At 35.3% G+C, this 14,724-nt stretch overlaps 1 protein-coding gene and 1 pseudogene across 3 annotated transcripts in view; one reads left to right on the top strand and one right to left on the bottom strand.

The window, feature by feature from the left end:
- The window catches only part of LOC145734385 (uncharacterized), a 30,191-nt gene extending 25,459 nt beyond the window's left edge, over positions 1–4,732 (bottom strand). The window contains exons 1-7 of one of the 2 annotated variants that reach the window (XM_081987807.1): positions 4,592–4,732; positions 3,610–3,810; positions 3,245–3,555; positions 3,064–3,187; positions 2,613–2,852; positions 2,312–2,556; positions 48–297 (exon numbers count right to left, since the gene is read on the bottom strand). In XM_081987807.1, the coding sequence (XP_081843933.1) occupies positions 48–297; positions 2,312–2,556; positions 2,613–2,852; positions 3,064–3,187; positions 3,245–3,555; positions 3,610–3,804 (1,365 nt within the window). In that variant the 5' untranslated portion in view covers positions 3,805–3,810; positions 4,592–4,732. Of the gene's footprint in view, positions 1–47; positions 298–2,311; positions 2,557–2,612; positions 2,853–3,063; positions 3,188–3,244; positions 3,556–3,609; positions 3,811–3,866; positions 4,124–4,591 lie in introns of those variants that run through there. The other variant, XM_081987718.1, reaches the window with a different exon arrangement.
- LOC145736488 (uncharacterized) lies at positions 4,381–14,135 on the top strand (annotated as a pseudogene). The gene is made up of 7 exons (XR_014179987.1): positions 4,381–4,712; positions 7,248–7,449; positions 7,508–7,599; positions 8,938–9,083; positions 9,144–9,344; positions 12,420–12,529; positions 13,005–14,135. The product of XR_014179987.1 is annotated as an uncharacterized LOC145736488 (transcript).
- Positions 14,136–14,724: the final 589 nt, after the last annotated feature.

Raw genomic sequence — 14,724 nt, 5'->3', positions numbered from 1 at the left:
TGATTCTCTTTTCTTACTCTTATTATTGTATAATAGTTTGCACTTACCTCAATGGTTTTCTCCATGTTCTCCAGCTCCTCTTTCTCGACAGGTGTCTCTTCGTTTCCATCACTTTCAACCATAGTCCTAATACAATCCTCATTCACTGGGGAGTTCATAGGAGAAGTACGCAACACACTAGACTGTTTAGCGTGCACTAGTGCTTTCAATTTGGGCACCGAACATCCCTCGGGCAGTTTTTGCATTGGCGGACGATGTTTGTACGTGGCCGTTCTGTACTTGGACTTCACGTCAAACCTGCAACATCCACGGTAAAATTGCGTTTATGCAGGGTGGTCCAGTATTAAATGTCAATAATTCACCAATCGATAGCCCATGAAAAAATAAGTTGACATGCATTATGTCATTTTCCTGAAGAACGCCTCGCCTCCTAAGGAAGAGACCGACCTCCAAAGTTCAGTTTAAAAAATGGTTCTTTTGCTACAACTGTCAAACCGTTGGACCAATTTTGATCAAAATTCACATTATGTGATGTGAATGACATTTTTCAAAATTTTAGACGCGTCAATATAGGGGGATAGTCTTTATTTTCTACGCTCACTGGATATTATTCAAAATTGACAAAAATGTGTACCTACTTGGGGTGCTTGTATTTTTTTACTTTAAAATGGTTCAAAAGTATTCAAATCTGGTCATCTGTGAGGTTTACGAGAATTTTTGATTTTTGACACTAAAAATAGTCAAAAAACAGGATTTTTGGATTATAATGTTTATTGGCGTTCAATTTTTTAGACTATAGGTAGTGTAAAAGTGTTCAAGACTACATAATATCGCAGCATTTAATGCCAAAATTGTTTAATTTCATTAATGAAGAGTCTGAAACTCAACTTTACTATAAAAAATAGTTTAAAATTCGATTTTTCAGTCTTGAAGCACAGTGCAGCGTCTAGAAGTCAATTTAATACTGACAAAGTGTGAAATGGCATGTCTAAGCCTATGGAAAATGTACACATAGTTTTTTAAGTTTGCTATGTCAAAAACTTGGTAAAAATAACTACCTAAAACTCGATTTTTCAAGCTAAAAGCAGTTTTAAAAGCCCTAAAAATAGTCCAGAGTTCTAAGAAAATGAAAAGCAAAGTAAAAAACTTCACACAAGTCAATTTTTATGAATCTAACGTCAATATCCTGTATTGAAGACTATTTTCACGACTAAAATATTAAAATGTATTTTCAAATTATGAAAAATTTCTTCAAATGCAAATTTTAAGCTTTTGATGTCACTTTTCATTGGTTCAGAGTCACTTTTTGGTGTCCAAGTCAATTTTCAAGGTTGAAATGTGTGAATTTGTAGTCAAAAATTATAGATAAGTAGTTTTTCATGGCTACAAGTCAATTTTCAGTACTAAAGTTTTTCAACTTATCTGAAAACTATAACGACTTCAAAGACTGTTTTTAAACCTCTGAAGTCAATTTTCACAGTTTCCAAGTCACTTGTGAAGGTTAAAGTTTTTCAATTTGTCTGGAAACTGTGAAAACTGGTTACAAAGACAATTTTTAAGCCTCTCAAGTCAATTTTCACCGTTTCAAAGTAAATTTACTGGTTAATAAGTCAATTTTCAACACTAAAATCTTTCAATTTGTCTGAAAATTGTGAAAACTGGTTACAAAGACAATTTTTAAGCCTCTCAAGTCAATTTTCACCGTTTCAAAGTAAATTTACTGGTTAATAAGTCAATTTTCAACACTAAAATCTTTCAATTTGTCTGAAAATTGTGAAAACTGGTTACAAAGACAATTTTTAAGCCTCTCAAGTCAATTTTCACAGTTTCCAAGTCACTTGTAAAGGCTAAAGTCTTTCAATTTGCCTGGAAACTATGAAAACTGGCTACAAAGACATTTTTTAAGCTTCTTATCTTTTTAAGTCAATTTTCACCGCTTTCAAGACAATTTTTAAGTTGGGTTGTGTTGGTTTTGAGTCTTTGAACGTAATAACTCAATTATCTCGCAAACAAAGTTTCAAATCAGAATTTTATAAGAGGTACTTAGTTTGTCAAATTGAACCAGTAAAGTAAAAAAAAAAACAAAAAATAAGGCAGTAAAGTTAAAACCGTTTCGACAAACGTCATTAACATCAGTCATGTATTTGTTCTAAACTTGATTAAAATTGCTCCAGCGGTCTGACAGTTAGTAAAACTGAACTTTTATGGACTGTATTTTCCTTGAGAAGCATTTTCCAGGAAAATGACATAATGTATGTTAACTTATTTGATAGGCTATTGAAGGGTGAATTATTGACATTCAAAAACCCACTTTTTTCTGGCTAAATTTTCAACAGCTCTTTTCCAAGGGGCGTCTCTGCGAAACGACGCAGTCACCGTGTACATGGCCAATCGTTTGTCCGGCCTAGTTCGCTTCCGGTTTTTTGGTTTAGGGTTTCCCCCATATTTGGATAGACTGATGCGGGATTGTTCCGACTTTAGCGCGCCATCTGTCGTTAGTTTCTGGAAGCTTTCCTCAATTTTTTGTGTGGTAAGCTCAGCGTTGATTTTGAACGTCTAAGAATGTTTAAAAATCAAAGTAAATTACACCAAGTTGTGCGAATGTCTCTTACGTCAATAAACTCGATTATGTAGTTTTCTTCCGGATTGGTAACTTGCTTGCGGTGAATGGTGCTTATATTCATTATGTTTTCCATTAAAGTTTTCAACTGAGTGTGGGAGCAGTTGCCAATTGAACTAGGCAGGTGAGTTTGGTAGGCTTGGAGGGCATTGCACACTACTTGATAAGTTGATAACAATTTTTGGTTGACCAGTAATGGGTTGATTTGGTCCAATGATGACAAATCTTTCAACTTAAAAGAAAACAAATATTTATTCAAAATTTTCTTCCCACAACACCTTTTTTAACAGATAGTAGCAGTAAGTGATAAATTAAGTAATAACTGCTGTTTTGACACTATCCTATATGAACCATTACAGCTCTTTCACGAATAATGTAAAAACAAATGGGGTTATAAATGTTTCCTTATGTAGGTATTAAAAATTTAAAAAAAAAACACTAACCTGTCTGCCTAGAGGATAAAGATAATTTCTAGAGAATCGATTAGTAAACTCTTTAAGTCTGACAAGCCGACGTGACTCATCCTCTTCACCATCAGGGGGTTCAATTCCTTTAGTCAAAATCTCTCTACAAGGGTTTAAAATCACTTTTTTTTGTTCCAGATTAGTTAGTACAAATCCTTACCGAATCATAGACATACTCTTCAAACATTTGGCAACCAACACTTTAAACTTGCTTTCAAACACAGATAAAGTTAGCCCCCCTTTAGAAGCACTCAAGCCTGCACTTTTTCTTTCGCTAGTTGATCCTTGGGGCTCTACAGGCTTGCTCTTAAAGTCAAAGTTCCGGCAACAAGATGCAGTGTAATCCATTTCCGAGGTAATTGTACAACTTGAGGCACTTCTCAGACGAGAAGTGTTAGAGGCACTAAAGTTACTGCCATCAATAATTGACAGTTTCTCGTGCAGTAACTTGTGAAATCCTTGGGCTCTTTGCTGAAAATGTAACGTTAAGCTAACGTAATGAAAATGAGACAAAACCAGTTGTACTTTAGTGTCCAGTAGTCCTGATAAGGGCTTTGTTTGAGATGGGCCTAGCATAACTCGAGGAGTGCAAGAGGTGTTTGTGTCTGAGTCAGATTGGAAGCTTTTTGGGTGAGCTTGAAATCTCAAAGGTCTACTCTGGACCGCTGGATGTTCTAGTTGGCGTTCCAACTGCTTCATTAAGAGATGATCTCTTGTCATTGTGTTCTGTAATAAAAAAAAAGTTACTACTACAAAATTTAGCAAAAAAACTATTGACCTACATGTCTTAGTGGATAAAAATCCGTCATTATTATTAGTTTTGTTTCAATAAAAATTAGTGTATAAGTGCGCGGGTAGACAGCAATTAAATAAGGTAGTTTTCAAATTTCACCCTGACAACCTTTTCAAACATCAGGAGTGGGAGAGTTTTGTTAGGGCAGGTACCGGCACCGTGACTTTAAACAGTTTGTATTTATGGGGGAAACCATGCATGAAACTTGTTGCTTGTTTATAGGAGGTTGTCATGATAACACTGAAATGGTTTTTGGAATACCCCTTAAAAACCTTTTTTTATTAGTTTTATTATTGTCTAATTATGGTATTGTTATGTTAGGTGCGGTGAAATGAAAGCAAAAAAAAACCTAAAGTACAAAAACATTAATCTGTCAATCACAGAATGTCGGTTGCCTAGGCAACCGACAAAGATGAACAGACAATACACCTGTACTAAACAAAGACGCAAATATGTTTACTGATAAAAAATGGAGGCTTGCACCAAAAGGACGCCGCACACAACAAAAGCTAGGTTAACAACACAAACATCTGTGTAAACTGTAAATTATGGATTTTTCGTTTCAATGCAATTTGCGCTTTGTTATAGTGAACGGGGACGGTACAATTAAGTCACAAATGCATAGTTAACATTAACAAAAGTGTTTTAAGCGTACGGTCGTTTTTGAGCGTATTTGAATTGTGGGGCTGGTTGGAATAACATGAGGCAAGTTACCTATGCAAGAAGGCACTCAATGGTGGATAGTAGGAAAGTCCCCTTGAACACTGTCACACTGCCTCCGATCACTATTCCCCCATCTGATTTAGACCAGACTAATTTACTTCGACAGCTTATGGTAAGTTGATTAGAGGTGTAGATGTAGTGTTATTCCTGTATAGATCAAAAATGATTAGCACTTGAAATACTGAATAATATAGTAATTTCTTTACTAATTCCTAGTAACATTCATCTATACATAGGAGGAATATTGTAATCTTAAAAATATATTGTACTAAACTATAAAAGATGTCAACTACAAAATACAATACAAATGACCTAAAACATCAAAAAGTATTATCTGACACTTTGTTAGAGATTCCTCTCAGCTACTTATGAAAAAAGACCTCAAATCAGGTTTTTAGTAGTTTTTACTCATTTTCTCCAGGTGTAGGAAGGAGTGTCTGGCTATTCAACTTGTTAAAGCATTTTTGGGAGACAGAAATACACTGGGTTGCCCTGTCGAAATTTTTCACAAAATGGGTAGAATAACAATTACAATTAATGATCATTACTATAGAGATACTTAAGTCAAAGTCACTTATCAAACTGTGTTCTTTAGATATTGTTCAAATAATAGTTTGTCAAACTTTTCTACTCCCTTGATGGTGCAAAGGAGGTGTTTGCAATTACCATGATTGACAAAAATTGCCTAGCTTTAATAGTTTTATGACACCAAATAACCTACCAAGTTTATTAGGTCTTTCTAAATTGGTTTATGGCACCTTCTTTCTTTGGCCAAGTCATATTGGGTCATGTATCCTAGTTTAACCAATACCATAGCAATATTAACTATTTTTCTCAGTCTATTCGTTCTATTCTACAATGGCCTTAAACTAACTAAATATTTTGGTAGGTAAGTCAAATTAAAAAAAAATTAATTCAAAATCTTACATTGACCTTAACCTTGTTAGAGCTCAAATTCAAAAATTGGGTACCTACTTACATTGTATTTAGCTTGCCTTTTCTTATCTGCTATAAGGAATGCAGTTTTTGTCAAACCTCCAATCGAGATTAAATGCAGTTAATAGTGTTTGTAGCAGGTTTGTATAAGTTAACTCTTCAAACTGTGTTTAAGGCTCAAAGATAGGATTCCATTCAAACTGAAACTATCCTGATTAAACTTCTGTTTAAGTGAAACCTCTGTGTATTAAAGTCAGAAACAAAATGTGAGTGCATCTAAATATTGGCACGTAAATTTTGCGACAACCCTGCCAATAAGGACGAATTTACGTTAAAAGGAATCACCGACTTGACAAGATTTAACATGGTAAGCAGTGATGAGAGACCAAATTCAAAATTGAACCTTATTAGCATACAAGTACATTTTTTAAAACTGGCGGAGCCATGATTCTGTAAAAGTGTCAATTTATACAACAATTTATTCAAAAAGTATTGGTTTTTCGAATAAGTAACATAAAACAAACTAGCCCTAATTTTACACGTATTGCAAATGTCATATTTCACTCAAAATGGTAAATAGGTATTTTAGAAACCGATACAGATAGGTATACAGGTGTGGTAAATCCAAAACCGCGTAACGGACAGAGAAACGTACATTATTGCATGCGCGGGACTAAGACAGAAAACGCAAAAAATATCAAGTAGGCCATATTTTCAGCGCGCTGTTGCCAAACGCCAAGTTATTTTGTCGACGGTATTTGAGTGATACTTGGCGTTTGGCAACAGCGCGCTGAAAATTTGGCCTACTTGATATTATTTTCGTTTCCTGTCTTAGTCCCGCGCATGCAATAATGTACGTTTCTCTGTCCGTTACGCGGTTTTTCGATGGTCGGTTTTGGATTTACCACACCTGTATGATATTATGCATAAAATATGTCTAGAATTTTTCATAGAATCCAAAAATATACAGGATATTTCTTATTTAAAATAAGCGAGTTGGTAACTTCTACTACCCAGGGTATAAACAGAGTTTCCATAATTTGGTAAAATTAGGTAGCTTTTATGCACTAATACTGGTGAACTTAGGGGGTTACATTTTTCCCGGGCCGACCCCAAATCAGTCAGCGAAATTCCACGGAGCATGTGTCGAAAACGTTTTAATCAATAAAATAAGACCGAATCGCACGAGTGTGTGAGTGCGCTTGGTTTTTCTTCAAGAACGAAATCTCCCCGGGTTGCTAACTCAAAATTTCCCTTCTTCGTGTTGGTTTTTGTTAAAAGTTGTACTGGTCGCGTAACCACCGGAAAAAGTATTCGCCCTTTGTTGATTCCCTTTCTTGTTGGGGTTTATTGCGTGACCTTTCGAGGGTTGATGTTATCACAAAATACACGTTTAAACGCCAGGCGGAAATAGGCGAGGGCGTATAAGAACGTAGTTGCCACAGAAAATTCAATGTATTTTTAGCGTTCGTGTAATAAGCGTTACTCATTTTCGCGTGTTTCTAACCAAACCCATCACACAGACACTGGGGCGCTTCTACGCAGCTTTAAAGTGTTGAAAATGGCTTCGAAAGTTATGGTAAAACTACCGGTTGCCCCTTTCAGTCAGGTGAGTTGCCCCCCACAATACATACACACTAAGGGCGAAATATTAGAGAAAAAAAATCAGTCAGCATATGACCTCCCTGATGATATTGTGATTTTTAAGCAGGTAAACAAAACGAAAAGCGGTACGTGCAACAATGAGGTGCTCAGCCCCAAACTTCAAGAGGTGCAAAAGGACGAAGATCAGGACAGCAAAACTCCGGAACAAGTTCGACTCGAACAAAACATCAGGTTTTTGCAGGACCAGCATCAGCTCATGTTGGCCGGGTTGCACGGGGAAATCGAATCGTTGAAAGCCAGAAACCGAGGTTTGTCTTATAAACTACTAATAGCATTCAACTAAACTAGTATTGATGCAAATTGTAGAGCTCCAGTTTCAACTTATTTTTGGAAAATCGTCTCAAACCTCTTCTAGCTCCGGCTCGCCCTCTACTCCAGACGAGGACTTAAAGCATAAGGTAATTAACCGGAGGAAACTCTAAAATAACCTCTAAATATTAAGTAATTAAATAATTCGAGAAAGTTAAAGCTGGGTTTATACAGCGCACAATGCATAACATAGAAAGTTGGCTTTACAGTAATGCCTACTGTCGTTTATACAGCGCACAATACCGCATAGAAAGTTCATAATTTTTAACTTTCTATGCAATTCTTATGCGAAATTGCGAAAACAGCTGACGCATGCGCAAAATTTTGTAATGTCATATTTTGACATCCGCCGTCCGTCATTGTATTGTGTTATTGTTTTGTTTATGAATTGTGGATTTGGATTGTTCAAGAATTGTGGTTTGTTGTTGATTTTGTATTTGTGATTTTTTGGTCATTTAGTGCAATAAAAACAGTTGAAGTGTCTACGGAAAAAACAGAGTTTAGTGGTAAAAATTATCTAGAGCTAATTAGTTTCTCTTTACATCAAGAATTTATTAAACAATTGCAGATAGAATCTTGGCAACAATTGGGGCTTCTACTCTTGATGGGTGCTGCAGCTACAGCATTAAGCTTAGATGTCAAGAAAAGGCGACCTATGAATAGAAAACGCAATAAACATAGTGTTTTTGAAAAAATAGTTCAGTTTGCAGAAAAACATGATACAGAGCAGTTTTTCAAATATACGCGTATGACTCCAGAACTGTTCCATAAGTTATTAGCTCTTGTGGGGGCCATTCCTGCAGAAAAACAAGACAAAAAACCCAATTAGCCCAAAACAACGTCTTGCCCTCACTCTGCAGTAAGTATATTCTCAATTCCAAATAAAATGTGTATAGTATTGCCAGTTCTGTTTTTCAGTTATTTATCAGAAGGTTGTTCTATGCAGGAAATAGCATGGAATAATAACACCTGAACGCTGCCATCTTGTGTTGCGAGTGGTGGTTGGAATCATCAGGGATGGCATGGTCGGTTTGTGTTGGCTTTCTAAATATGGAGAATTCTAATATATTGTTGTTATTAAAAATGTTTTTTTTCCCCTTTTCCAACTTTACAACGCACGCCTTTTTTGTCTTATCGTCCTTATCTGTGCTTGACATGATTGACAAATGGCAAGTGACAGAAAAATAACATTTCACATTGCAATGACATTTATCACATGTTGTCATAAACTCTTTTCATTGGTTAAAAATTATATGTTGTGCGACTGTATAAAAACACCAAAAAGAAACACTTGTGATTTCTTGTGCAATGTTATGCATTAAGTTATGCATTGTGCGCTGTATAAACCCAGTATTTCAGTATTAAAGTTGGTATATTTAATATAAACTACCGTAATAAATGATGATTTGAATTTAATATTATTTCAGCTTCTCGCAAGTCCGAAAGTATTAAACAACACCACTCCGCTTCAAGTGGAACTGTTGGAAAAGGAGCTCGGAGAACTAAAGCTCCAAATGCAAGAGCAGGAAAGCCGAAACTTGTACCTTTCGGCCATTGTGGACGAACAAAAAAAGTGCGTTAATTTCTCTCAAAGTTTTGTCTTGTTCGTTGTCAATTGTCGAATTTTTTAAAGGCAACTCGAACGTTACGATCGCAGACGCGAAAAGGAACAACAGCAACGTTCCAACGGACCTGGTGAGGCGGAGGTGGAATTGTTGCGCAAGCTCGAAGACGCTGAAAACCTAATCCGACAACTGCGCAGAGAAAACTCAGATTTGCGTCGTGAAAACCAGGCCTAAATGAAGCTCGTCAGAGCTACCGTGACGCTGGGTAAGTGCAATGTTGCCACAGGACAAATTTGCTTGTTGGGTCTGAAACAAGTCTGTCTTTTCTCTTCTTTACTGCGACATTTCAAAGCATTCTCAATGCAAACATACAGAGATTGGACTCTTAGTATATTATGTACTATTAGGCACTTTAAGAAATCAGGTAGTTAGAGGTTAGTTTGTTTAGGTAGGACATCCCATCATACATTTGCATTGTTAAGTCGTGACGACACACATTCACAGTACTTAACTTTTGTGACGTCGTAGTTAACTCTGTCATCTGTCAATGTGAAACATCAATAAAAAGTGGTTTGAATTATTTGAAATTCGATTTGTTCACTAACAGAATAGCAACGGCTACTAACAGAAAAGTTTTTATATTTTGTAGCAAATTACAATTTTACAAAATAAATCAGCAGGTCATAAAATAACAAAAAAATAAAACTCCTGGCTAGGATATTTCTCAAAAATTAAATTCATCATCTACAAAGGAAAAAGATCACACAAATAAGTAGTTATAAAATTCTGATTTGAAACTTTGTTTACGAGATAATTGAGTTATTACGTTCAAAGAACCAAAACCAACCAAACCCAACTTAAAAATTGTCTTGAAAACGGTGAAAATTGACTTAAGAGGTCTTTGTAGCCAGTTTTCATAGTTTCCAGACAAATGAAAAGATTTTAGTTTTGAAAATTAACTTATTAACCAGTAAATTTACTTTGAAACGGTGAAAATTGACTGGAGAGGCTTAAAAATTGTCTTTGTAACCAGTTTTCACAGTTTTCAGACAAATTGAAAGACTTTAGCCTTGACAATTGACTTGGAAACTGTGAAAATTGACTTGAAAGGCTTAAAAACTATCTTAGTCAGTCGTTATAGTTTTCAGATAAGTTGAAAAACTTTACTAGTGAAAATTGAATTGTAGCCATGAAAAACTACTTTATCTAGAATTTTTGACTACAAATTCACACATTTCAACCTTGAAAATTGACTTGGACACCAAAAAGTGACTCTGAACCAATGAAAAGTGACATCAAAAAATGACGTCACTTTTAAGCACATTTTTGGAATCCTTATTAAATTTCTTATCAAATAACCTAAAAAAAAATCACAAAATTCGGTACAGTCAGGGAGAAAAGTGCTGCCAAAGTTTGAACTGGCAGAAACACAGTTTGAAAAGACAGTCAGCGACAAAATCGTCTGTTAAACTCACTTGGAGTGAGAAAATGACAGTTTTATCCACATTTTTGGAATCCTCATTAAGTTTCCTATCTACTAACTTAAAAAAAAACACTAAAAAATCGAGTATAGTCAGTTAGAAAAACAGTATCCAAGTTTGAACTGCCAGAAACACAGTTTGAAAGGACAGTCAGAGACAAAATCGCCTGTAAAACCCACTTGGAATGAGAAAATGACAGTTTTAAGCACATTTTTGGAATCCTCGTTAAATTTCCTATTCAGTTACTTGGAAAAAACCGTATAAAATGTGGTACAGTCTGGGAGAAAAGCAGTGTCAAATTTTGAACTAAAAGAAACACAGTTTGGAAGGACAGTCAGGGACAAAATCGCTGGTGAAACCCACTTCTAGTAAAAAAATGTTTGATTTAAGTACATTTTTGGAATCCTCATTAAATTTCCTATTCAATAGCCAAAAAAAAACAAAAAACATATCGATACAGTCATGGTGAAAAATGGTGTCAAAGTTTGAATTGTTAGAAACACAGTTTGAAAGGACAGTCAAGGACAAAATCGCCTGTAAAACCCACTTGGAATGAGAAAATGACAGTTTTAAGCACATTTTGGAATCCTAATTAAGTTTCCTATCCACTAACCTAAAAAAAACACTACCAAATTGAGTACAGTCAGAGAGAAAAAAAATGTCAAAATTTGAACAGAAACCTAATTTGAAAGGACAGTCAAGGACAAAATCGCCTGTAAAACCCACTTGTATTGTGAAAATGACAGTTTTAAGCACATTTTTGGAATCCTCATTAAGTTTCCTATCTACTAACCTAAAAAAAACACTAAAAAATCGAGTATAGTCAGTTAGAAAAACAGTGTCAAAATTTGAACTGCTAGAAACACAGTTTGAAAGGACAGTTAAGGACAAAATCGCCTGTAAAACCCACTTGCCAGTGTGAAAATGAGTTTTAAGCACATTTTTGGATCCTTATTAAATTTCCTATCCAATAGTCTAAAAAAACACTAAAAAATCGAGTATAGTCAGTTAGAAAAACAGTGTCAAAATTTGAACTGCTAGAAACACAGTTTGAAAGGACAATTAAGGACAAAATCGCCTGTAAAACCCACTTGTAGTGTGAAAATGACAGTTTTAAGCACATTTTTGGAATCCTTATTAAATTTCCTATCCAATAGCCTAAAAAAATATCACTAAATTCGGTACAGTCAGGGAGAAAAGTGCTGCCAAAGTTTGAAAACACAGTCAGCGACAAAATCGTCTGTTAAACTCACTTGGAGTGAGAAAATGACAGTTTTAAGCACATTTTTGGAATCCTCATTAAATTTCCTATCTACTAACCTAAAAAAACACTAAAAAATCGAGTATAGTCAGTTAGAAAAACAGTGTCAAAATTTGAACTGCTAGAAACACAGTTTGAAAGGACAGTCAAGGACAAAATCGCCTGTAAAACCCATTTGTGGTGTGAAAATGACAGTTTTAAGCACATTTTTGGAATCCTCATTAAATTTCCTATCCAATAGTCTAAAAAAACACTAAAAAATCGAGTAAATCTTAACCTGGTTTGAGTGGTTTAGTAAACGAGGAAATTTGCCTAAAGTTAATATTAGGTTAGGTTAGAAGATACTTTGTCTAGAGTAGAGTTTTGCAATAGTTTTTTCTTCTTATCATAGAATTCCAAATTTAAAAGTTTTCATACCTACATAATAAAATGTTTATGACGTAAATCTCTGTATATTGTCTTTAGTTCCCTGGTAATGCCTCAAATAAAGAAGACGAATTGCTTTTTTTTTATTTTTGTTAATCACGATCTAAATTCCATAAAAAAACAAGCAAAAACATGGTTAAAACCAACAAATTTGCTGTTAGATTTCAGCCGACAAGACCGCAAGGGCATAGGGGCGGCAGTGGGCGGGGACATCGCAACAGCAATGGACACTACAACAACAGAGGCGGCTGGTTTCCGCCGCTTCATACGCAGAGTTTTTGGCAAGGTTTGAAATCTTATTGCACCCAACCACTTAGAGTTTTCCGTACCAAAATCAAGTAGTTTCGATTAGCGCGCCATGTTGTGTAATTATGCATGTTGGTAAGGTTTGGAGGTAGTTTTTGGTGTTTTAAAAACGCGCATGCCGACTTATTAGCTTCTTGTTTTTCGTGTAAATAGACAAACCTGTGATATGGCTATAGAGATGTAGTAAACTGTTGAAGTATTATTTGCACCCATCCCATTTATCCCTCTTCTTAGTTTCTTTTGTGCTAGTGGCAACACTGCGTCGTTAAGTAAAAATCAGGACAAATTTACCTGAAAGTTTGCTTATTTTTTGACTGGGGAAGACAAGTAATTCAATCTTATGACTCAATTTCCAGTTGATGTTTGATCGAAGTTTCAGTTTCGAAATTCCTGCATTTTTAGCTATTTGAACTATACTTTTGTTGGTCAGCAATTTGACAGCTGTCTTAATGCAGGAGGTAGGCCGCAACACGACCGATCCCACCACGGCGCCCCGCACGATTCTCCCAATTTGACCGATTTGGCGCCGGCGATGAACGAGGGCGGTTCCGGATCCCAGTCGTACCACCATGGCGGTCACCAGGGAGGCGGCAGAAAAGGTTCGAACAATAATCATCACTATCACGGCGGTGAGGGTGGCAGAAAGCACAGAGGCGGCCATCACAAAGCCAACAAACCCTAATTGCACGACTGATATTCTAAAAGGGGGTGGAGACAATGTTACTTTACTAAATGTCTACTAAACGTCACTGTTAGCTATTGAAAATTAAATAGTCGTTTACATGTCAATACTTATCTAAGTGTTGTACCACATCGATGTTTTTTACCTTTTTAGAAACGGATTTTTTTGACGGTCTGTAGAGACAAAAATCTTATTTTTTTTCAAAAAAAGCTTGTCAACTTTAGAAACTGGAATGTAACTGCGTCATTATTCTACATTATGAATACATAATATATTATATATTTGAACTTCTATTGGAGATTTCTAGAATTGTTGTTAACCTAATAAATATTTGATAATATCACAGACAAACTAATATACAGGTGTGGTAAATTCAAAAACGACCATAGGAAAACCGTGTAACGGACAGAGAAACGTAGATAATTGCATGCGCGGGACTAAGACAGAAAACGAAAAAAATATCAAGTAGGCCATATTTTCAGCGCGCTGTTGCCAAACGCCAAGTATCACTCAAATACCGTCGACAAAATAACTTGGCGTTTGGCAACAGCGCGCTGAAAATATGGCCTACTTGATATTTTTTCGTTTTCTGTCTTTCTCCCGCGCATGCAATTACCTACGTTTCTCTGTCCGTTACACGGTTTTCCTATGGTCGCTTTTGGATTTACCACACCTGTATACATGTTAGTTTATCTGTGATAATACTGACGTAACTATACTAGTCTAGCTGTGATTGCACTATCTTTACTTTAATAATTATAATGTTTTTTAATATCTTTTTTTTACATATACGAAATCAACTTCTTTTATTACATATTTAAAGACATACAAATTTCGTAAATGTACTGTTTTAATACAAACTATTGTGATCTAGCATGTAATTAATAAAATACTATATAATATACAGAGGTATTTGTTTAAACCCGGAGGGTTGGTAGTTGATGTTTAAGAAGGGTAAAAGATTATTTATAACTTATAAAATATAAAATAAAATTTTTCCTACTTTTTGTCCTCATCATGTATGGGAAAAGCTAAGATAATATACGAGCAACACTCTCACCGAACAGATAGAAGATCTTGTCATAGAAGGGTTACGAATAAAGAAAAACAACAAATAGAAGGTTCATCACATTTATTATTCTTTTTTATCTATTAATTTTTTTAGTACCACATTAACATACTTTATAGCGAATATAGGGTATCATGCAGTGATACATGTTTTGTAAACATACAGAACGCGACAAAAGTTTGAAACAAACTTTTTTAAATTACAGACAAATACAATTTTGAAAGGACAATAATATCAAAATTACAAATACAACAGAAAAAGGTTCCAGAAAATTGTAAAAAAATTATATTCTTCAATGGGATGGCTTACAGCGCCAGCCTCGTACCAGCACAAATTTAAACAGTTATTACGTCACTTCCACTAGCTCTGGGAAAGACTGTATGTGGTTTGCACCATCAAATAACTGAACCACGGAAAATCGAAC

The sequence above is a fragment of the Ips typographus genome, linkage group LG1 (assembly GCF_016097725.1).
Source record: "Ips typographus isolate SLU linkage group LG1, UJ_Ityp_2.0, whole genome shotgun sequence".
Classification (NCBI taxonomy): domain Eukaryota; kingdom Metazoa; phylum Arthropoda; class Insecta; order Coleoptera; family Curculionidae; genus Ips; species Ips typographus.
The sequence above is the reverse complement of the archived record's forward strand: the minus strand, read 5'-3'. Positions and strand labels throughout refer to the sequence as shown.